This window comes from Prionailurus viverrinus, chromosome A1, assembly GCF_022837055.1.
Source record: "Prionailurus viverrinus isolate Anna chromosome A1, UM_Priviv_1.0, whole genome shotgun sequence".
In the NCBI taxonomy this organism is placed as follows: domain Eukaryota; kingdom Metazoa; phylum Chordata; class Mammalia; order Carnivora; family Felidae; genus Prionailurus; species Prionailurus viverrinus.
The window spans coordinates 71,735,351-71,759,692 of record NC_062561.1 but is presented as its reverse complement, the minus strand read 5'-3'; the positions used below and the strand labels follow the sequence as shown (position 1 = coordinate 71,759,692).

Below are 24,342 nucleotides of genomic sequence, written 5' to 3'. Positions count from 1 at the left end.
ATGGCAAATGAAAAACAGGACACACACAAAAAAATCACAGCTAAAGAGCAAAATGGAACAGATAGAAATAATATGCCTGAAAGAGGACTTAAAGTTATGGTCATAAAGATACTCACTGGACTTGAGTAGAGGACTTCAGTCAGACCCTCAACAAACACAAAGAAAAACAACCAATCAGAGATGAAGAACGCAGTAAATGAAATTGAAACTACACTAGAAGGAATAAATACTAGACTAGAGGAAGCAGAAGAATCGATCAGCAACCTGGAGAAAGAGTAATGGAAATCAAACAGGCTTAACAGGAAAAACAAAAAAATAACTAAAAATGAAAACAGACTAAGAGAACTCAGCAACACCATTAAGCATAATAATATTTGCATAACAGGGATCCCAGAAGAAAGAGAGAGAGAAACAGGGGCAAAAAAATTATTTGAAAAAATAATAACTGAAAACTTCCTGAATCTGGAGAAGGAAGGAGACATCCAGATCTAGGAGGCACAAAAAGCCCCCAACAAAATCAACTCAAGGAAGTCCACATCAGGACATGTAGTAATTAATGTAACAAAAAGTAGTGATAAAGAATTTTAAAAGCAGCAAGAGAAAAGAAAACAGTTACATACAAAAAAACCCCATAAGGCTATCAGCTGACTGACCAGCAGAAACTTTACAGGCCAGAAGGAAATGGCATGATATACACAAGCGTTAACAAAAAACAAAACAAAACAATACACCCTACAATCAAGAACACTCTATCCACAAGGCTGTCATTCAGAATAGAAGGAGAGACAAAGTTTCCCAAAAACAAAAGTTGAAGGAATTCATGAGCACTAAACCAGCCCTAGAAGAAATGTTACAGGGAACTTTTTGAGTAGAAAGGAAAAACCAAAGATAGGAGTAAGAAAAGGAAGTACAAAAGCAGGAAAATTAAGTAGATTTTTAAAAATCTGTCAAGGGATTCACAAAACAAAGGGATGTCAAGTATGACACCATATACCTAAAATGTGGCTGAGAGGACTAAGTGATTTGGGAATGGATAAAAACTTAAGCCACCATGACTTCAGCCAGGTCACGATCTCGCGGTCTGTGAGTTCAAGCCCCGCGTCAGGCTCTGGGCTGATGGCTCAGAGCTTGGAGCCTGTTTCAGATTCTGTGTCTCCTTCTCTCTCTGCCCCTCCCCCGTTCATGCTCTGTCTCTCTCTGTCCCAAAAATAAATAAACGTTGAAAAAAAAAAAACTTTAAAAAAAAAAAAAAAAACTTAAGCCACCAATAACTTAATATGTACTGCTATATGCATAAAATGTTATATATAAACTGAATGGTAACTACAAATCAAAACTGGTAATAGACATGCAAAAAAATAAGAGAAAGAAATCCTAGAGAAAGAAAGCTAGCAAACTGTGAAAGAGAAGAGCAAAAGAAGAAAGGAACAGAGAAGAACTACAAAACCATAAAACAAGTAACAAAACGTCAGTAAGTACACACCTATCAATAATTACTCTGAATGTAAATGGACTAAATGCTCCAACCAAAAGACATAGGGTGACAGAGTGGATAAAAAATACTAAGACCCATCTATATGCTTCTTACATTAGACTCATTTCAGGCCCAGAAGCACATGCAGATTAAAAGAGAAGGGATGGAAAAGCATTTATAATACAAATGGAAATAAAAAGAAAGCTGGGGCAGTGATAATTACATTGGACAAAATAGATCTTAAAACAAAGACTGTAACAAGAGACAGGAAGGACACTATATAATCATAAAGGGAACAATTCAACAAACGATACACAATTGTAAATATTTATGCACCCAACATGGCAGCATTCAAATATATAAAGCAGGTAATAAACATAAAGGAAGTAATAGTAATACAGTAATAGTGGGGGACTTCAACACCCCACTAACATCAATGGATAGATCATCCAAACAGAAAATCAAAAAGGAAACAGTGGCTTTGAATAATACACTGGACCAGATAGATCCAACCAATATATTCAGAACATTCCATCCTAAAACAACAGGAAACACATTCTTTTCAAGTGCACATGTAACATTCTCCAACAGATCACATATTAGGCTACAAAACAAGTCTCAAAAAATTCAAAAAGATCAAAGTCATTCCATGCATCTTTTCCAATTAAACTAGAAATCAACCACAAGAAAAACTCTGTTAAGAACACAAATACACGGAGGTTAAATAACATGCTACTAAACACTAACAGGTCAACCAAGAAATTAAAAAATACATGGAGACAAATGAAAATGAAAACCTAACAGTCCAAATTCATCAGGATGCAGCAAAAGCTGCTCTAAGACAGAAGTTTATAACAATACAGGCCTACTTCAAGAAGCTAGAAAAATCTCATTTTTTAAAAAAATTTTTAAATGTTTATTTTGAGAGACAGAGAGACAGAGCACACGAGCAAACAGGGAAGGGACAGAGAGAGAAAGAATCCCTCTGCCAGCACAGAGCCCTATATGGGGCTCCATCCCACAAACCATGAGATCATGACCTGAGCTGAAATCAAAAATCAGATGCTTAATCGACTGAGCCACCCAGATGCCCCAAGAAAAATCTCATATAAACATCCTAAGCACCTAAAGGAGCTAGAAAAAGAACAAAAAATACCCCAAAACACAAGGAAGGAAATAATGAAGATTAGATAGAAATAAACAAAATAGAAACTAAAAAAAAGAAAAAGAACAAAAATCAATCCAACCAGGAGCTGGTTTCTTTGAAAGGACCAACAAAATAAACCTTTAGCCAGAATCATTAAAAAAGAGAGAGAGCAATGACTCAAATAAGCAGTGCAAGAGGAGAAATAACAACCAACACCATAGAAATACAAAAGATTATGAAAGAATATTATGACAAATTATATGTCAGGGTGCCTGGCTGGCTCAGTTGGTAGAGCATGCAACTCTTGATCTCAAGGCTGTAAGTTCAAGCCCCACATTGGGTACAGAGATTTCTCTCTTTCTCTCTCTCTCTCTCTCTCTCTCTCTCTCTCTCTCTCTCTCTCTCTGTCTATATATACATATATATATATATATGTATATGTATATATATATATATAAATTTTTTTAAAAACTACCTGTTGACAAATTGGACAAGTTAGAAGAAATGGATAAATTCCTAGAAACATATATCCTCCCAAAACTGAACCAGGAATAGAAAATTTGAACAGACCAATAGCCAGCAACGAAACTGAATGAGTAATCTAAAAACTCCCAAACAAAAGTTGACCAGGTGGCTTCACAGGTGAATTCTACCAAACATGTAATGAAAAGTTAATACCTACTCTTCTCAAACTATTCCAAAAAATAAAAGAGGAAGAAAAGCTTCCAAATTCTGTGAGGCCAGCTTACCCGGACACCAAAACCAGATAAAGACACTATGAAAAAAAGAACTACAGGCCAGTATCTCTGACGAACATGGATAAAAACATCCTCAATAAAATATTAGCAAATCAGGGGTGCCTGAGTGGCTCAGTGGGTTAAGCGTCCAACTTTGGCTCAGGTCATGATCTCGCAGTTCGTGAATTAGAGCCCTATGTTGAACTCTGTGCTGACAGCTCAGAGCCTGGACCCTGCTTCACATTCTGCGTCTCCCTCTCTCTGTGCCCCTCCCTGCTCATTCTTCATCTCTGTCTCTCTCTTAAAAGTATTTTAAAAAATTAAGATATAATAATAAAACATTAGCAAATTGAATTGAACAATACATTTTTAAAAACTCATTCACCACGTTCAAATGGGACTTATTCCTGAGATGCAAGGGTGGTTCAATACTCACAAATCAACCAATGTGATACATCAACAAAAGATAAAAACTGGATGATCAGCTCAATAAATACAGAAAAAGCATTTGACAAAATACAACATCCATTTAAAGTAGGTTTAGAGGGAACACAATGAAGGCCATATAGGAAAAGCTTACAGCTAAAATCATATTTAATGATGGAAAACTAAGAACTTTTCCCTTAAGATCAGGAACAATACAAAGATATCCTTTCTCACCACTTTTATTCAACATAGTACTGGAAGGCCTAGCCACCTCAATCAAATAAGGAAAAGAAATAAAAGGCATCCAAATTGATAAGGAAGAAGTAAAACTTTCATTATTTGCAGAAGATAGGAAACCCTAAAGACTCCACCAAAAAACTACTAAAACTGATAAATGAATTCAGTAAGGTCGTAGGACATAAAATCAATATACAGAAATCTGTTACATTTCTATACACTAATAAAGAAGTAGCAGAAAGAGATAAATTAAGGAAATACTCTTATTTACAATTGCAGCAAAAATAATAAAACACCTAAGAATAAATTTAACCAAGGAGGTGAAAGACCTATACTCTGAAAACAATAAAACACTGATGAAAGAAACTGAAGAGGACACAAACAAATGGAAATACATGCCTGCTCAAGGATTAGAAGAACAAATACTAATGTCCATACAACTCAAAGCAATCTACAGATTTAAAGCAATCTCTATCAAAATACCAATAGCATCTTTCACAGAAACAGAACAAATAATCCTAAAATTTGTACGGAGCCACAAGAAATTCTGAATAGCCAAAGTAATGTTGAAAGAGAAGTACAAAACTGGAAGCATCACAATCCCAGATTTCAATATATACTACAAAGCTATAGTAATCCAAACAGTATGGTACTGGCACAAAAACAGATACAAAAATCAATGGAACAAACCATCCCGAAATACACCCATAATTATATGGCCAATTAATATTCAACAAAGGAGACAAGAATATGCCATGGGAAAAAGACAGTCTCTTCAATAAATTATGCTAGGAACACTTGAACAGCTACATGCAAAAGAATGAAACTAGACCACTTTCTTACACCATACACAAAAATTCTAGGAGATAGCACAGGGAGTAATTTTTCTAACATCAGCTGTAGCAACATTTTTCTAGATAGGTCCCTGAGGCAAAGGAAACAAATGCAAAAATAAACTGTCAAGAGTACATCAAAATAAAATGCTTTGCACAGCAGAGTAAACAAATGACAACAACAAAAACCCTACTGAATGGGAGAAGATATTTGCAAATAACATATCCAATAAAGGTTTAGTATCCAAAGATATATAAAGATCTTAAGGGGGCGCCTGGGTGGCTCAGTCGGTTAAGCGGCCGACTTCGGCTCAGGTCATGATCTCGCGGTCCGTGAGTTCGAGCCCCGTGTCAGGCTCTGTGCTGACAGCTCGGAGCCTGGAGCCTGTTTCAGATTCTGTGTCTCCCTCTCTCTGACCCTCCCCCGTTCATGCTCTGTCTCTCTCTGTCTCAAAAATAAATAAACGTTAAAAAAAATTAAAAAAAAAAAAAGATCTTAAGATTTATCAAAAAAAAAACCCACATAATCAATTAAAATGGGCTGAAGACATGAACAGACTTTCTCTAAAGACGACAAAGAGATGGCCAACAGACACATGAAAAGAAAGATGCTCAACATCACTCATCAGCAGGGATATGCAAATGAAAACAATGAGAATTACCTCCCTCCTGTCAGAATGGCTAGTATTAAGTTGTCACGGGGTGCTTGGCTGGCTCAGCCAGTAGAGCACACTACTCTTGATCTCAGGGTTATATGTTTGAGCCCCACATTAGGTGTAGAAAAAACTTACAAATAAGATCTCAAGAGGGGCACATGGGTGGCTCAGCCAGTTGATCATCCAGCTCTTGATTTCGGCTCAGGTCATGACCTCATGGTTCATGGGTTTGGGCTCCACGTTGGGCTCTGTGCTGCCAGTGTGGAACCTGCTTGGGATTCTCTCTCTTCCTCCCCCCTCTCATTCTCTCATTCTCTCTCTCTCTCTCTCTCTAATAAATAAATAAATCTTAAAATAAGATCTTAAGAAGAAAAAAGATAAGAAATAAGTTTTTGGGGGGATAGAAAGAAAAAGGAACCCTCACCCACTGCTGATAGAAATGCAAACTGGTGCAGCCACTGTGGAACATTATGGAGGTTCCTCAAAATATTAAAAATAGAATTACTATATGATACAGTAATTCAACTACTGGGTATTTACCCCCAAAATACAAAAACATTAATTTGAAAGGATATATGCACAGCTATGTTTACTGCGGCATTATTTATGATAACCAAACCATGGAAGCAGCCAAAGTATCTATTGATAGATGCATGGGTAAAGATGATGTGGTTATGTGTACACACACACACAAACAGCCTTAATCTTAAATATAAAGAATGAACTGATGGCTATTAGAGGGGAGGTGGGTGAGACAATGGGTGAAACAGGTCAAGGGAATTAAGAGTACGCTTAACTTGGTGAGCACGGAGTAGTGTATATAATTGTTGAATCACTACATTATGCACCTGAAACATAAACTGTATGTTAATTATACTGGAATCTTTAAAAATAATAAATACTACATTTATGAAGGTAAGCTAGTTTTCAAATATTTTTATGTATGTTTTTCAGTAAGACTACAGAACTTCTAAGCCTATTTAAATAGATGCTTGAAGAAAAATCCACAATTAAGTACTTTTTCCCACCATCAGGCATTAACTATACTGAAACAATGTTCTTTTTCAAATTATGCTGTTTAAATTTGTCAGAATTCTTAAAATATACAAATATATATATACTCAATATTTCAGTGTGTTTTGGTCTTAAATTAAAATTTTTAATATCATTGAAAGGTCAAAGTTCTTGTTAACAAAATTGAGAAGGTCTTGGGATACTCTTTTCCAATTTACAAAGGAAAATCTTCACAACTTACTTTCCATAGATTAAAAGTTGGGAGGCGCACCTGAGTGGCTCAGTTGGTTAAGTGCCATACTTTTAATTTCAGCTCAGAAAATGACCTCATGGTTCAGGAGATTGAGCCCCACTTGGGGCTCTGCACTGACAAGCATGGAGCCTGCTTGGGATTCTCTCTCCCCCCTCCCACCCCTCTGTCCCTCTGCCAAACACACGTGCATTTACCTGCACACTTGCATGTGTGCTCTCTCTCAAAATAAATTTTCAAAGTCCAACTTTTTTTTAATGTTTAAGTTAAATAGCAAGTACCCGAACACATGTCAATAAAGTAATTCATACATGAAGATATGGATATAAATCTTTTTTTCCTGTCCAAATGTAATTTTCACATTGCTGCTAAATAAAGTCATAGTCCTTCTTGACTGTAATGGCTGGTGTACCTTGAACTCCAGGGGGTTTAAAATAGTCTTTTAAGCAGCTTTGACAGATTTTGACAATTTAACCTGCTGAGCTCACAGCACCCAAGGGACTGTCTTGGTTGCAAGTTTTATTTTTGATGCAGCTGACCACTAAACACTGACTCCATAGATAATGGATTTCAGTAACAACCACCCACAGGTTAACACTTTGAGTAGTACCCATAATATTGCATTAATTAAGTTAATACATGAAGGTCACAGTTTGGTAGAAACTTTTATTAAATTTGGCAGTGCTTACAGTAAAAGAAAGAAACTGTGTGTGTTCATCTGTACAGTAACTCTATAAATTTGCCTATAGATATAATCCAGTTTGCTCGTGGATTTATGCTGTATTTCAATTTATTTTCTAAAAGGAATTCAATTTATTGGTTCCATTTCCCCCAAAATATGTACATTTCTAGCATTTCTAACTGATAGTTTCATGACAGATGGCTCTAACCATGCTGGGCACAGAATGGGTCTACCTGACACAAAGAGACCACCCACTAGAGCAAAGGAAATTTCTACCACCACCACGCCCACCCCCCTGATTTTGGAGCATTTTGATGGTAGAAAAGATTAATGCCTTGATTTGTCTGCAGCTTCATGCCTTAAATATATTTCTCAAATATTGGAATTATTTTTCATCTTGAAAAGATTATTTTTTTTGAACCCAAACTCTGTATGCAGCAGAAATAAGCCAGGGTATTTAAACGAATATATGAAAGGGCAAAGTAAACAAGGTTTTAAATGAATCTGAAATTAAGGGCTAACTCTAAAGTGTTTTTTAAAAAAAGATACTATAATACCCAAATCACACAGTCAGCAGGGTTGGTTCATTTTTCCATTTTTATATGTATTAGGTAATTTGAGGGTATTTTATTGAAAAGCAAAGAATAGTGGCTGAATTTATACATATTGAGTTCAGCAATAATTGTATTTTTTAAATACACAACCTGACAGGCACTATGGTAAATGATAATGAATCAGCATGGGAGCCATTTAATATACTTCTTGATTAACTCATTGCCCGTCCAGTTCGCACACAGACATGCTTACATGTCATAATCGTCATAATTCCCATCATCCCCACTGCTAGCACTCAAGCTCCTTGATTAGTGCACAACTCCCAGACGAGCCATTGCTAATGCTAAATCATTCTCTTCAGCCTCCTGCTACTATTCTGCAGGACCTCCAATTAAATATAATGTCCCTGATGAGCCATATTAATGTGAACAAATCCCTACCAGGAATCCTAACCTATTCCATTTTACCCAAAAATATAGAGAAAGTAATTTAGCCAAGCCAAAGATAATCAAAACATTTTAAATTGATATAGTATAATGTTTCTGCAAAATGTTTTTCCAAGGACAATAAAAGCAAAGAGAAGAAACGTCTGAACATTTCATATACTTTCTTCTCCCGATCGGTCTAGTGTTTTAAATTTGCAAAGGTTGATACATTGTATTCTAAATCCAAAAAGGTTACTGAAAGCACTATGTTTTACAAGAAAAGTGAGCAATAACAAGTTTTAAAGCAGGTATGCCATTTAAAAACTCTTTAAAAACCTAATCACCAGAACCCCAAGGTCCAAAAATCACATTAATGAAGCAAATTCCTCCCTTCCCATTAAATACAGTATTGCAATCACTATCAGAGGCTTTACTGTGCAACTTTATCCTGCTGATAAGAATACTTCGTGATGAACAATGACAGTATTTTTTCAAAAAAATGATTTAAGAATCCTATAGATTTTCTAAATCTTGCATTTTCTAAATGCAATCTAAATAATTGGCCATGTTTCTGAATGAAATAAGACCAAATGGGAAACATGGATCCTCACGAACATCATCTTAAAGTATTCTGTACTAGTAAAAGCTATTTAAGAAAATGTTATTTAAATATACCATCTCAAAATATAAAAAATAAAAAAATAAAAATAAATAAATAAATATACCATCTCAACTACACACACATACAATAAATGGTCACCTGAATTAAGTTATCACCCAAAAGTTTTACAAACCTGCCCTTTACTTCTTTATTCCAATTTGAGGATCAATGACTACATTGATTGTAAAGAAGTCCTTAACAGATTGTGAAATGTATTTTAACTCAAGAACTCATAACTCCTTTCCAAATAATAAAAGGTTGAAAATATCCTAAAAACTAAACCATGTGAGAAAAAGTTAATGCATGAGGTTTTTACCTTTAAACTGCTTTCCATACAGCTAAAACTAAAGATATTCTAACAAAAATAATATATAAAGATATACATAAAAATAAAACATATATTCTAACAACCCCGTAAAATTTTTATAACGTTTTCCCTAAGGTCTTTTATACCTTAGCCTACATTAATGTATTCCTTCTTCATTTACCTGATCATTACCCTCCAGTTTGTTCAGCTGGAACCAACGTACACTAATTACATAGACATCACGAAGTCCTATTTGTCCTTAGTACCTCCCCAGACAGCAGGGAAATATTATCAAGGGTAGGCATGCTAAGTGATGATTCCCCTCACCTTACTGTCAATCATCCCAGACTGCTCACAGGAAACCCCGCTCAATCTCATTACTGAATCCTAAGGGTAAGACTACAATACGCATCAGGAATCATACTTCAAACAGTAGGCTGTCTGACCAAGATGGGAGTCACAATGGCTACTTCCCTGATTTTAAGTTTGGGTTCTGAAGTAGTAAATATTAGGCATTTCTCATTTACATCCAACATCACTGAACACAAAGCAACAAAACATTGATACATTCAATTTAGGAGTCTAGATAGAAAATATAGCAAAAGGTTATAGCACAGAATCATTTAGTCCATTTTAAGAAAAATCAAAATGTTAACTTCAGAGATTTGATATAAATATAAGATTTTGCTATTTCTTACGGGAAAGCATACTATCTTTTTACTTAAAAACAAAGTTATAAAAATAGTTATCTAACATGCATTTTGAGTACAACCTCTATGTTTGCAAATTCTTTATTCCCACTATTCACCAAACTAACAAAGTAGGATCCACCTTCCCATTTAGAAAAGTCCTAGTCACTAAATCCAAACATTTCTCGTCTTTTATATTTCTTAACTTCTCTGGGAATACCTACAATTACAAATTAGTGGCATAAACCCCTAGAATCTACCTCTCCTGCCTTCTAAGTCAATATTCATATTAATAAGGCCCTCTTCAACAAATCGAGAAATTCTCCCATATCAGCCCTCTGCCTAAAATCTAATGAATTTACTCCACAGACCTGTCTCTTCTTGCTCCAAAATTTTATGGTGTGCTCCTGGTTATTTCTGCATGAAAAGGTATTACAATGTACTTTAGTATCTGTTAGGTTGGTCCCCTCTTCAATTTTCCACCGACTTTTCTAGGACATTCTGCAAATTTACTACTCCTTTGTCATCCCACCCCCAATTACACTGCATTAGAATTTAATAGAGAAATGTACATAAACTTTCAAATAACTAGTATTTACACTATTCAATTTCCCTATACAAAAATAAGTCCTCCTATAAGTCCTACAGATTTCATATCAAGTGCTTTACCTTTTCGACTGTTTCTATGAAGCTATACATTTTCAGTTGTATTTTTTTACATTTATTTTTGAAAGAGAGAAAGCACGTATGTGTCCGGGCGAGAAGCAGAAAGAGAGGGAGACAGAGGAGAGATGAGAAAGCAGTCTGTCTCTCTGACAGCAGAGAGCCCGATGCAGGGCTTGAACTCACCAGCTGTGAGACCATGCATGGCCTGAGTTGAAGTCTGACGCTTACCTGACTGAGCCACCCAGGCATGCCAGTTGTATTTGCTACTTTGTTGATGATACATATAGGAAAACTATAGATTTATTTTTTAACAACCATAGAGATGGTTTTTTATGTTTCTAAATAGTTATTCAGTTAATACGTAACTAGAAACTCAATACAATCTTACTATTTCTGCCTTTCCTGTCCACCATTTTACATTTGCCTAACACACTACCTAGCACTTTTAGAATGCTGTTAAATAACAGTAGTGAGAGTAAATTTATCAGCCTTTACCCTGAATTTCATGAGAATGCTTCCTATGAGGTATAACCTTCTTATTATGGGAAGGCAGCATGTGTTTAATCCTGTTTTACTAAGGATTTTACAAAGACAGTAAATTTCTTTTAAATGACATCTAGGCTTTTATCAGAATAATCATCTAGTTTTCCTCTACTAACTTATTAATATATTAATATTCTCTAATTTTGAACCATACTGAAATGTCATGAATACACTCCATGTGGCTGCAGCATATTATTTAAGTAAATTATTTTATTCCATTTTCCTATTACTTGGGATTTTTCTATCAATATATAACAGTCATTGTTTTATTTTTCGCTTACCATCTTTGCCCAGATTTTTAAAAAGAAACCTTTAAAAAACAAACATTTTTTAAAAAGGAAATCTATTTTTACTTAAGTCTATAACAATTCATGTCAAAATTTCTTGTTTACTGAAAACTGCAAAGAATTCTTGTGAGAATCTCTACACCAAGCACCCTACTTCATTACTTCTATGACAGTCTAGAGTTCCTTAGTCAATGATCTCTTACCTTATTCAGGCTCTTTCATGCACAGAGTTACAGGCCTATAACTACTTGTCACCGATTTTGTCTTCTGAGCAAAACAAAATAAATACTTAACATTTTAAGAAGCTTTTTACAAACATGTTAAACCCCACTTTCATTAATGGATAGAACAGAAGATCAACAAGGAAAGAGAAGACTTGAATAGCCCTATGAACCAACCAGTCCTAAAAGGCATCTAGAGAGAACCATAAACAGCAAAACAGACATTCTTAGGTTCACATGGAACTCAAGGACAGAGCACATGGTATGCCATAAAACAAACACCAACAAATTTTAAAAGACAGAAATAAAAAGCATGTTGTCTAACCAAAAGGTAAGGAAACTAAAAACAGGTAAAAATAAACTTGGGAAGCTCACAAATAATGTGTAACTAAACAACACACTCCTAAATGATAAGCAGGCCAAAAAAGAAATCACAAGGGAAGTCAGAAAAGAGTTTCAGGAATGAAAATGAAAAACATACCAAAGCATATGGGGTGCAGCTAAACAGAGAAAAATGTTATACAGCTCAACACTTAGATTAAAAAAAAACTAAGTCAACAACCTAATCTTCTACCTTAAACTATTTTTAAAAAGAGAAAACTAGGGGCACCTGGGTGGCTTAGTTGGTTAAGCGTCCAACTATTAATCTCTGCTCAGGTCTTAAGTGCAAGCTCTGCATTGGGTTCCATGCTAGGCATGAAGCCTACTTATTTAAAAAAAAAAAAAAAAAAAAGAGCAAAATAAACCCAGAACAAGCAGGATAAAGGAAATAATAAAGACTAAATACAAATGACATAGAGATCAATGAAATCAAATTTGGCTCTTTGGAAAGATCAATAAAGTTGAAAACTTTTAGCTAAAGTGACCAAGGAAAAAAAGACTCTTAAAAGCCTAAAATCAGGAATGAAAGAAATCACTACCAAACTTACAAAAATAAAAATAAGGAAATACTATAATCATATATCAATAAACTAGATAAATCAGGTGAAATGGACAAATTCCTAGAAAGAAAAAATTATAGACACAGAAAAAGAAATCAAAAATCTGAATAAACCTTTAATAAGAGATTGAATAATCAAAAAACCACCCATAGACAGGTGCCTGGCTGGCTCAGTTGATAGAGCATACAACTCTTGATCTCAGGGTTGTGAGTTCAAGCCCCACATTGGGTATAGAGATTACTTAAAAATAAAGTCTTTAGGGCACCTGGGTAGCTCAGTTGGTTACGTGTCCCCACTCTTTGATTTCAGTTCAAGTCATGACCTCACAGTTATGAGATCGAGCCCCATGTCAGGCTCCATGCTAGGCATGGAGCCTGCCTGGGATCTCTCTCTCTCAATAATAATAATAATAATAATAATAATAATAATAATAATAAATTTAAAATTAAAAAAGCAGCAGAGATGGCTTCACTGGTGAGTTCTACCAAACATTTAAGGAATAATTAATGCCAACTCTTCACAGACTCTTCCAAAACAAGAGAAGATGAGGGAACAGTTCCTAACTTATAATATGAGGCCAAGATCTGATACCAAAACAAAGCCATCACAAGAAAACTACAGACCAATAGCTCTTATAACCACAGATGAAAAATTCTCAACAAAGCACTAATAAAATGAATCCAGCAATATATACAAAAAACTATACACCTTGACCAAGTGTGTAATATCCAAAAATTAATGGAATATACCATATCAATAGAATAACAGACAAAAGCTATGACACCTCAGTCAACACAGAAAAAGCATTTGAAGTAATCCAATATCCAATCACAAAAAAAGCATTCAACAATCTAGAAATACCAGGGCACTTCCTCAACCTGATAATGGGAATTTATGAAAATCCCAGAGCCTAAATCAAACTTAATTGTGAAATACTAAGCGCTTTCTGCCAAAGATGAGGAACAAAACAAAATGCTTGCTCTCACTACTTCTATTCAATATCACTCTGAACGTTGAAGCCAAGAAAATTAATATGAAATAAAAAGCTCCCAGATTGAAACAAAAGAAGTCTATCTCTAGTCTATCTCTATTTGTACATGGTCTTCTAGAGAGAATCTTAAGGATCTTACATATATAGACACACACACACACGTGTGTGTGTGTGTGCGCACGTGTGTGTGTGTATATAAAAGAATAAACAAATTCAGCAAGGTTGCAGGACAAATGATCACATACAAAAGTTGATTATAGTTCTATAAACTTGCAATAAAAGCTGAAACTTAAAACATTGCAATCCTAATATAAAAAATACTAAAATATTTACTATGAAATATAACAAAGTTAAGTGCAAAACTTACACTCTGAAAACTACAAAACACTGCTGAAATTAAAGTAGCCACAGTAACTAGAACAAGAGCAAATGGAATATCCACGTCCATGGATAGGAGGAATTGAGAATGTTGAGATAATACTACTTCCCAAATTAGTGTACAGATACAACACAATCCCTATCAAAAGTCCAGCAGGATTCCGTCTTTCACCAGAACAATTTTTCCTTCATAAACCATTCTCTAAACATCTTTACAAAGACTAATAAAGACCTGGAGAACACATAAAAGACAATTCATGACTTGGTAAGAGGCCTAACTCCCACCTGCCTCTCCTGCCCAGACCATTTCCCACTGCTTGTGGACTCATCCCCTGGAAGCAGCTGCAGAAATCCCATCAGCATATGTGAACTGCCATCCTGGGTAAAGTCCGATTTTGATACTGCTCTAGATCAGCCTTCACTTTTCAAAAAGAGCAGGGCAACTTCCTCAACAGACAGGATGTCATCCTCTTTTTAAGACTATCCACTGGGACACCCCGGTGGCTCAGTCACTTAAGCGTCTGACTTTGGCTCGGGTGATGATCTCATGGTTTGTGAGTTTTAGCCCCACATAGGGCTCTGTGCTGACAGCTCAGAGCCTGGAGCCTGCCTCTGATTCTGTGTCTCCTTCTCTCTCTGCCCCTCTCCTGCTCATGCGCGCTCTCTCTCAAAAATAAATAAACATTAAAAAAAAAAAAGACTATCCAAGAACAACCAACTAAATAATCTGCAAAGCCTCCCTACAAGCACCTCTACAAGCACCTCAAATCCTAGATTAAATTTAACAAACACCCTTTAAATGAACAACTTGGCTTACAAGAAATTACAGGCAATCCCCAGGGATCAAAAACAAAAAAGGAAGCTAAAAGCCAGACAGCATCTGCCAGAGCCAATATTGCAGCTAATCATGGAGAGTGGGAGGGGGATCTCAAGAATCGGGGTTGGTGAGCACATGGAAATTGGGGGAAACCGGTGTGCCTAGAGAGGGTACGCAAGCTTCCTGCCCTGTCCCCATACCTTCCCTTACTCAGGTCTTCCAACTGACTGTTTCTGAGCTATACTCATTTATAATAAACTGGTAATCTAGTAAAAAAAAAAAAAAAAAAAAAAAAAAAAAAGGCGGGAGGGGGAGAGAATCTAAAGAACTGAGTTAATTCTCAGAGAAAGGAGTTAAAAATTATAAGAAAAACTCCCTACATACGGCCAGACTGCTCAAAGATTACATCCTCAGTGAAAAGGAAGAAAAATGTCAACCTAATAAGTACATGGAAGACATATATTTAAAATTATCTGCTGTAGTTCAAAGTAAGAAGTCTCCTCTGTAAATTAGAAACCATGGGTCTATTCAAGAGAGGGAGGGATATATGTCATTTCATTTTGTTTTTTCCATTATCCTCGAAATTCAGCAACCTTCATGCCAATAAGTTAACAGAAACATTAGTACCAGAAGAAGGGTACCCTAGAGAGTCTGGCAGAAACAAATATAGCACCCACCCAACAAGGCCGTATCTGCAACCCAAACCATGCTGGGATTCAACATTAAAGACACCAGATAGGAGGTCACAAGCCAAGATCCACACAAATGAAAAGCTCATCCATTGTGTAAGAAGTCAGAAGTAGACACTTAAGAACTTGGAATAATACAGCAGTATGATAGAAGCTTTAAAATAAGTAGTTAAAGGGGCACCTGGGTAGTTTAGTCAGTTAAGTGCCCAACTCTTGGTTTTGGCTCTGGTCATGATCTCACGGTTCCTGGGTTCAAGCCCCACATCAGGCTCTGTGCTCACAGGGTGGAGTCTGCTTAGGATTCTCTCTCTCTCTCTCTCTCTCTCTGCCTCTCCCTGGTTAGCACATGCGCATGCACTCTCTCAAAATAAATAAATCCTAAAAAAGTAAGTAGTTAAAAATGAGTAAGACATGAAAGGGGATTCAAATATATAAGGGGGGGGGGGGGGGAAGGTAGATTCAAAATGGAGTAGACCTGACAGACTTCTCAACAGACAGCACAACACAAATGCAACCAAAGTAATTATTGCATCAGATGCTTTTTATCAGTGGATGAAAAATAGTAGATGAGAGGTTGTTGGGGGACAAATATTCACATGGATTCAAAGATTCACCCCCAAAAATTAATTTCAAAAGAGGGGGAAAAAAATGCACCATTACCTCAACCAAGTAATCAGTGTAACCAAAACCACCCCCCAACATTATGAACTTCTTGATACAACAGGATCACTTAAGTATTTTTTTAATTTTTTTTAACGTTTATTTACTTTCAAGACAAAACAGAGTGAGAGTGGGGGAAATGCAGAATCTAAAGCAGGCTGCAGACTGAGCTGTCAGCACAGAGCCCAACGCAGGGCTCAAACTCACAGCGAGATCGGGACCTGAGCCGAAGTAGGACGTTTAACCGACTGAGCCACCCACTTATGAAGGCGCCCCACTTATGAAGTTTTCTTATCAAAAAAAAAAGATTTACACTGAATCTATTTGTGAGGAAACAAACCCAGACTATCTATAAGCCAATTGGCCTGGATTCCTCAAAACGTCGGTATCATGAAAATCAAACAAAGAGGGAAGGGAAGAGGACTATTTTAGATTAAGAGACTCTTTAAAGAGCCATAATAACCGAATATAATTCATGAACCACGACTGAACTGTGGGTCAAAAAAAATACTAAAGACATTGGGAGCGGCACCTGGCTGGCTCTGTAAGTAGAGCATCTTCATTACAGGGTCATGAGTTCAAGACCCATGTTGGGTGTAAAGCTTACGTTAAAAAAAAAAAAAAAAGTAAAGACATTTGGAGACAAATGGGAAAATTTGAATACAGTCTGTGTATTAGATTATACTATAGAATTACTAATAATTTTCCTAGCTTTGATAGGGTATATGTAAGAGAATAGCCTTTTCCTGGGAAATAAAAACTTAAGTATTTAGGGGTGAAATGCCATGACTGTAACTTACTTCCAATTTCCTTAGCAAAATAAAAAAAGAAGAAACATACACACAATATATATTTATAATCATACATATGGACACAGTTATAAGCAAATGTGTCCAAATGTTAACTGGTGAGTCCAAGCAAAAGGTATAAGCACTCACTGTACTTGCTCTTCCAATTTTATGTCTGAACACTTAAGAATATAAATGGCCACTAATATGAAAAGGTACTCAACATCAATATTCATCAGAGAATTTAAATTAAAACTACAATAAGATAACATGTGAACACCAACAGAATAGCCAAAATCAGAAGGACTGCTGAGATCAAGTCCAGGCAAGGACGCAGAGCAACATGAACGTTCGTACATTACTGGTGAGAGCAAAATGTGGCAGAGTCATACAGAACAACTATTTGGCAGCTTCTAACACTTATTTTTTAAGTTTGTTTATTTTGAGAGGGGGTAAGGAGGAGAGAGGGAGAGGGACAGGGAGAAGGGGAGGGAGGGAGGGAGGGAGGGAGGGAGGGAGGGAGGGAGGGAGAGAATGAATGAATCCCAAGCAGGATGTATGCTATCAGTGCAGAGCTCAACATGGGGCTCAATCTCACAAACCACAAGATCATGACCAGAGCCGAAATCAAGAACCAGACTTAACCAACTGAGCCACCCAGGCACCCGTGGCAGCTTCTTACAGTTAAATATGCATCTATTAATGCCAGGAGTCAACAAAATACCACCCACCCACAGGCCAAATCCAATCTAAGGACAGTTATTTTATAGCCTGCAAGTTAAAAATGGTTTTTACATTTCTAAAGGGTCATATGTATGTATATATAAGTAAAAGTAGAACATGTGATCTGCAAAGTCTAAAATATATTTATTTACTCCCCAGACAGAGATTTACTATTCATACAGGAAAAAGTTGCTTTGCCTCTCATCTACCTGATGACCAAGTAATTCCACTCCTAGGTATTTAGACAAATCAAAGTATATGTTTACATAAAGATTTGTACTAGATTATTAAAGAAGTCTTGTTCACAATAGCTAAAAACTGGTGGGTGGATGTGTCTAATTTGGTAAGCAAGCTTATCCTAAAATTCACATGGAAGAAAAGACAAGAATATTGAAGACAATTTTGAAGAACAGGATGGGGGAAAGGAGACCAATGGAAAAACTGCATAATCATCTTTAAAAAGCCAATTTTTTTCCATTACACATCATTTATAAGGTAGGTCGTTTTCTTTATAGGACTTATCAGTTAATAGTTGTAGTAAACCGTTAGCCTTTTCTCCCTGCTTAAGTGTCAAAAATTAGTTGTGAAAAATATTAACTTGCCATTTAAAAACAATCAACTGTTGGGGCGCCTGGGTGGCTCAGTCAGTTGAGCGTCCAACTTCGGCTCAGGTCATGATCTCACGGTTTGTGGGTTCAAGCCCCATGTCAGGCCCCGTGCTGACGGCTGAGAGCCTGAAGCCTGCTTCAGATTCTGTGTGTGCCTCTCTCTCTCTGCCCCTCCCCCACACACACTGTCTCTCTCTCAAAAATAAACATAAAAAAAAAAAATCAACTGTTGTATTTTCCTACTGCAATATTTACATTTCCATTTATAAAATTAACATAAAGCATATAAGATATTTTTTACTCCAAATTACATTTAAAATGCTCACCTCCTGGGGTGCCTGGGTGGCTCAGTCAGTTAAACGTCCGACTTCAGCTCAGGTCATGATCTCATGGATCATGAGCTCGAGTCCTGCGTCAGGCTCTGCCCTAATGGCCCAGAGCCTGGGCATACTTTGGATTCTGTGTCTCCCTCCCTCTCTCTCTGCTCTTTCCCACTCACACTCTGTCTCCTTCTCTTTCTCTTGCTCAAAAATAAACATTAAAAAAAAATTTAATGCTCACCTGTTGAAAATAAATATTGCAATGTTAACAATACATCTAAGTAGCAAGACTTGTTCATATTACCCATATTGTAAAGCTCATTGGATACAATGATCATCTTTTTGGTCACATGTTAAGGAAGCAAAAAACCGTTAGAGGAATTCACCCTTTTGGCTTTCTTGAGATGCAGAAAGCAAACAGATTTGGTTCTAGTGCTAAGGCCTAAACTAAACTTTGAACATTCTAACTATCATTATTATCCTAAATAGTATCTTTCTAGAAAAGGGCTTAAGGTAGGTCACACTAAGAGGAAGTTTTGACTGATCATGCATTGCCTCCACTGTGGGCCCTAGGAAATCTTATTCTAAATTATGTATTATAATCTCTGGTAGGCTCATTTCCACTTTCAGCAAAAAGTGACTAAAAGTCTTTAAAATGTGGGGCGCCTGGGTGGCGCAGTCGGTTGAGCGTCCGACTTCAGCCAGGTCACGATCTCGCGGTCCATGAGTTCGAGCCCCGCATCGGGCTCTGGGCTGATGGCTCAGAGCCTGGAGCCTGTTTCTGATTCTGTGTCTCCCTCTCTCTCTGCCCCTCCCCCGTTCATGCTCTGTCTTTCTGTCCCCCAAAAAATAAATAAACGTTGAAAAAAAAAAAATTTTTTTTTAAATAAAAAAAAAAAAAGTCTTTAAAATGTAAAACTACCATCTCTGCTTTAGAAGGATATGAAGGACCATCTTAAAACTCTGACCAACTCTTCTGAAACCATTTTTTTCAAAGGCTGGAAAGTGACAGTGTACCTCTAGATCAAAATGTTATGGGTGAGTCTGGGTTGTGTGAATGGAGGCCTCAGTCTCTTGATTCCCCATGAGAAGATTTACGTGAGAATCCACACTCGAATAAAGACAGCCAGAAGGAAAGTAGCAAGTGCAAAGCAGTTTATTAAATCGGAAGTACACTCTCAAGGTTGGAGAGCTGGCTCCTACGTTGTTTTGGGATTGGATAGTATTGGTTCTCTCTGGGCTGGGAGGAGCTGAGACAGACAGTGTGGGATGGTCTCTAATGGAGGCTGCTTCCAGTCAGTTGGGAAACTCCCCCCATAGGTTGGGAGGAGTTTCTGACCCTACAAGGTTTGTACCATACCATCACGGCAGCCTTTCTCCAAGGCAGGGGCTGTACCCGCAATGCAAATTGCTCCTGCAAAGCTTCTACCTAACAAGAACACAAAACTAGAAAATTAAGAATGGGAAAAAGCAGTCGTGCTGTTGGGAACTATAATACCAACACTGAAATACAAACATATGAAAAAAATCAAAATGCAAATAATTTTGGACCATGCATGCCAACAGTCACCTTCATGAGAACACAGGATACAGAACTATATCTTGATATGAGAAAAGTAAGTTAAAGTTTACTATAAGACTTGATATAAAAACAGTGTCCATTTTCTCTCCCAATTTATGCATGAGTGAAAAACACCTCCTGACCTAATACACTGAAAATGAACACAAGACAAGAGAAAATTTTAAATCTATTATGAGCCTGATGGTAACACAAACTTTTTTCTAAAAGAGTTTGCTACTGATAAATGTCTTAGTTTACCAACCAAGAAACAGATTAAAGTAATAGTTTTCTCATTATTTCATAGATATCTTGTAAGGAGTATAAACTACTATTGAAACTATCAGTTAAAACAAATTATTAGTAAAGAGGCCAGAAACCAATATTAAAAAAAAAACCACATATGTAAAATAAATTTATTTAATTTCTTTTTTAAGTAGAAGAGGACTATTTTAAATGTATCTGTCAATACTCTGGTTTCTCTTCAGATCGCATAAATCTTTCGCCTTTTTAAATGTATCTGTCAAGTAAACTAGATAAGATACTTAACCTTTATTTTCAGGAAATTAGAATAGCTTGTAATGGCTTCTCTTTTTTTTGTTTTGTTTTGTTTTTTTTTTTTTTAAGGAAGTCAGTGGCAATAAAGCAGAATGAACAACACATTTCTAGGTAAGAAATCACAAACAATGAAAATCCTCTGTATTATCTTTCTGTATAATAAAAACTGACATCACCGATAGGTCCCGTTATCAAAAGTAGTGTAAAAGAATGAAAAACAGTAACGTAAAGTACCGCTACTTAAATTTCATCCCCTAAAGTTCTAATAATTTACATTCTTTTCTCAGGAGTTTTTTTTCTATTCCTTCATAGTTTATTACTGCTAAAAATGCCTGCTGTGGTAAAAATCCCCAATAAAATCATTCACGGCTTTATGTTATTCCTTTTGTTCATGTCCAATTAGTATTAGCGTATCTTTCATTCATCAACCTTTCAGCCGAACACGATACAGCATTTAGGAAAATTAAACAAGTATAGCATTCCCTTAGTGATACTGGAATTCAGCTGTGGGAAAACATGCTTTCCTAATGCAGCATGATATAAACATTACAATAATCTTTGAATCTTTCTCAAGCTTTGTCCAAATCTACTTGGTGACCAGCAATCTGTCAAGCAATTTTTAAACCCTAATGTAGGTTTTTAAAACCCTGGGGAAAAAAAAATTAAGACACATATTAAAGACATTATGATACTTCCATTTTGCTTAATACAAGAGTCAGTAATTAGGTGTTTTGTTTTTTAATTGTGTATACCCTTTTCAGGCCAAGAATGAAGAAAACCTACATCTTTTACCTTTATTTATTTATTTACTTTAACATTTATTTATTTTTGAGAGAAAGAGAGAGGTAGAGAATGAGCAGGGGAGGGGGAGAGAGAGAGAGATACAGAATCTGAAGCAGACTCCAGGCTCTGAGCTGTCAGCACAGAGCCCGACGGAGGGCTCGAACTCACGAACTGCAAGACCATCTGAAGTCAGACGCTCAACTGACTGAGTCACCCAGGCTTTTTTTTTTTTCTTTTAAATATACCCCAAATAAGGTCTTCATTCAGATAAAGCAAAATATACTTACAGAACTAGCATCAACATCACTGTGGATGGCAACTGTCTTAATGCCCATCTTCTTGCAAGTTTTAATAACCTATTTTAAAATATATCAATGTTATCTATTAATAGAGATTCATATTTCAAGGGATTTAATAAAATTCACAAAGTAAAATGGAAAATAAGATTAAAACTCCACTCACCCTACATGCAATTTCTCCTCTATTAGCAATAAGAATTTTATCAAAAGTCTGAAAAGAGAAAAAACACACATAAGAAATTGTTACTCTCACTTTGGAACCAGAAAACAAGTTTTCTCACAACACTGGACAGGATTCTTAAAAAAAAAAAATTACTTCCTAGAGTAGTACTAAATATTACATGTGTGTTCATCTATAACCCGATTGCTACTAAATTCATCTGGTAGGATGCGGCCCTATAATTAGTCTGTTAAAGCATCAACTGATTTGGTTTGGTGTACTTAAATGGACTAAGGGGATATTTATAAATTCTCTTGCCAAAAGGTAATCTTCAGATAACATTTCTGAATACTAAAAAACTTTAGACAGAATTGTTTGACCACTTACTTCATAACGTATATTCTAAATTCAGGGAATTTATGTTAAGTTTGAGTAACCACCATATTTGAAGCAGCTAAGGCCTCATAAGAGAGTAGCTCCATTCTGGGTAGGCCTAGATACTTCAATTCTAAGCCCAGCTTTGCCACTAACAATAACCTATTTGACTTGAGGCAAATCAATCTCTGTAGATCTTCACTTTCACATATAAACTGATGGCATTTCTAGAGGAAACTATTTAATAAGGTTCTCTTCCTACTCTAAAATTGTACAGGCTAATCCTTTGAAAGAAACACACAAGTAATATGGAGATCTTTTAGTACACAATTATTTCTGGGTTAGTGAACTGTTGTAAGTTGAATGTAACTACAGAAAAAGTCTTAGTTATATTTCTAAAAGAAAGGTAAAGCTATATATGATCTTTAAAGTACTCATATAACTGAAAGCAATATTTTAACCTGACAGGGAGTCACAGAATCTCAGAGTTGGAAAAGGTTTTCAAAGTCTTGGTTTAAACTTTATGTCACACATCACTTATTCTAGCAAACTGAGACAAGCCTCTGCCTTAAAAATTGGTAAACTCTTAATCTGATAATATCCTGAGTCATTCAGAGCCTTGAGCAGATGGGTCCTTAAAATACCCTCATGTCACATCAAGCCTGAGACTACAAAATCATAGGCCATTCTATACCTAAGTGGTCATGGTAAATCCCTGTTAAACACTGACAATATACAAAGAAAAAAATGTTTTATACCTCTTTGAAATGCATTTTAAAATGTGCATTTTTATAAGTATTAAACAGATGACATCTGATAAAAGCAACACAAACACGAAGTTACACAATAAGCAACTGTTATAGGAAATATAACCAATCATAACATTATAGGGATTAAGAACTTCCTTCTAATTTTTTTTTTTAATTTTTTTTTAACGTTTTTATTTATTTTTGGGACAGAGAGAGACAGAGCATGAATGGGGGAGGGGCAGAGAGAGAGGGAGATACAGAATCGGAAACAGGCTCCAGGCTCGGAGCCATCAGCCCAGAGCCTGACGCGGGGCTCGAACTCACGGACCGTGAGATCGTGACCTGGCTGAAGTCGGATGCTTAACCGACTGCGCCACCCAGGCGCCCCAAGAACTTCCTTCTAATTTTTATCTGCATGGCAGAATAATAGTTAAAAGCCAGTCTGGACTAAATTGCCCAACACCACCATGTGTTCTTATGTGGGCAAGCCATCCTTCTCAACCCTCATTTCCTGGTATGTAAAATGAGAGTAATAATAGCACCTGCCACAAGAGGCTGTGAGAGTATGAATTAACACCCTTAAAGTGTTTAGAATAGTGCCTAGCACATAATATATACTCAAGAGGTGTTAGCCATAGCTATTGTTATTCACCCCTTTGGGCCACACACCACACTGTTTGTGACAAATCTAGGAGTGTGAACCTATCTAACAGGGAAACATCTACATTAAAACAACTATCTGCACCTGACACATCTTCTCTATTCAGGGCTTGTGATGGCTAATTTTACTTTTACATGCAACTTGACTGGGCCCCAGGGTGACCAGATGAAACATGATTTCTGGGTGTGTCTGTGAAAGTGTTTCTAGAGGACAGGAGCATGTGAATCAGGGGACTCAGCCCAGTACACTGCCCTCCCCAGTGTGGGTGAGCATCATCCCATTCGTTGAGGGCCTGAGAGAACAAAAAGTAGAAGTGAGGATTTGTCCCGCTTTCCTGATTCAAGAGGGACACAGCCTTGGCCTACCCTGGGGCTTACCGACATATGGGCTCCCAGGTTCTCAGGCCCCTGGACCTAGACTAGAATTACATCACCACCTTTCCTATGTCTCCAGCTTGCAGATGGCAGATCGTGA

General features: G+C 36.5%; 1 protein-coding gene across 5 annotated transcripts in view; it reads right to left on the bottom strand.

Annotated features, from left to right (window-relative positions):
* The window catches only part of PCCA (propionyl-CoA carboxylase subunit alpha), a 417,383-nt gene that overhangs the window by 375,337 nt on the left and 17,704 nt on the right, over positions 1-24,342 (bottom strand). For all 5 annotated transcript variants that reach the window (XM_047863104.1, XM_047863113.1, XM_047863129.1 and 2 more), the window contains exons 3-4: positions 22,087-22,134; positions 21,912-21,980 (exon numbers count right to left, since the gene is read on the bottom strand). In XM_047863104.1, the coding sequence (XP_047719060.1) occupies positions 21,912-21,980; positions 22,087-22,134 (117 nt within the window). The remainder of the gene's footprint in view (positions 1-21,911; positions 21,981-22,086; positions 22,135-24,342) is intronic.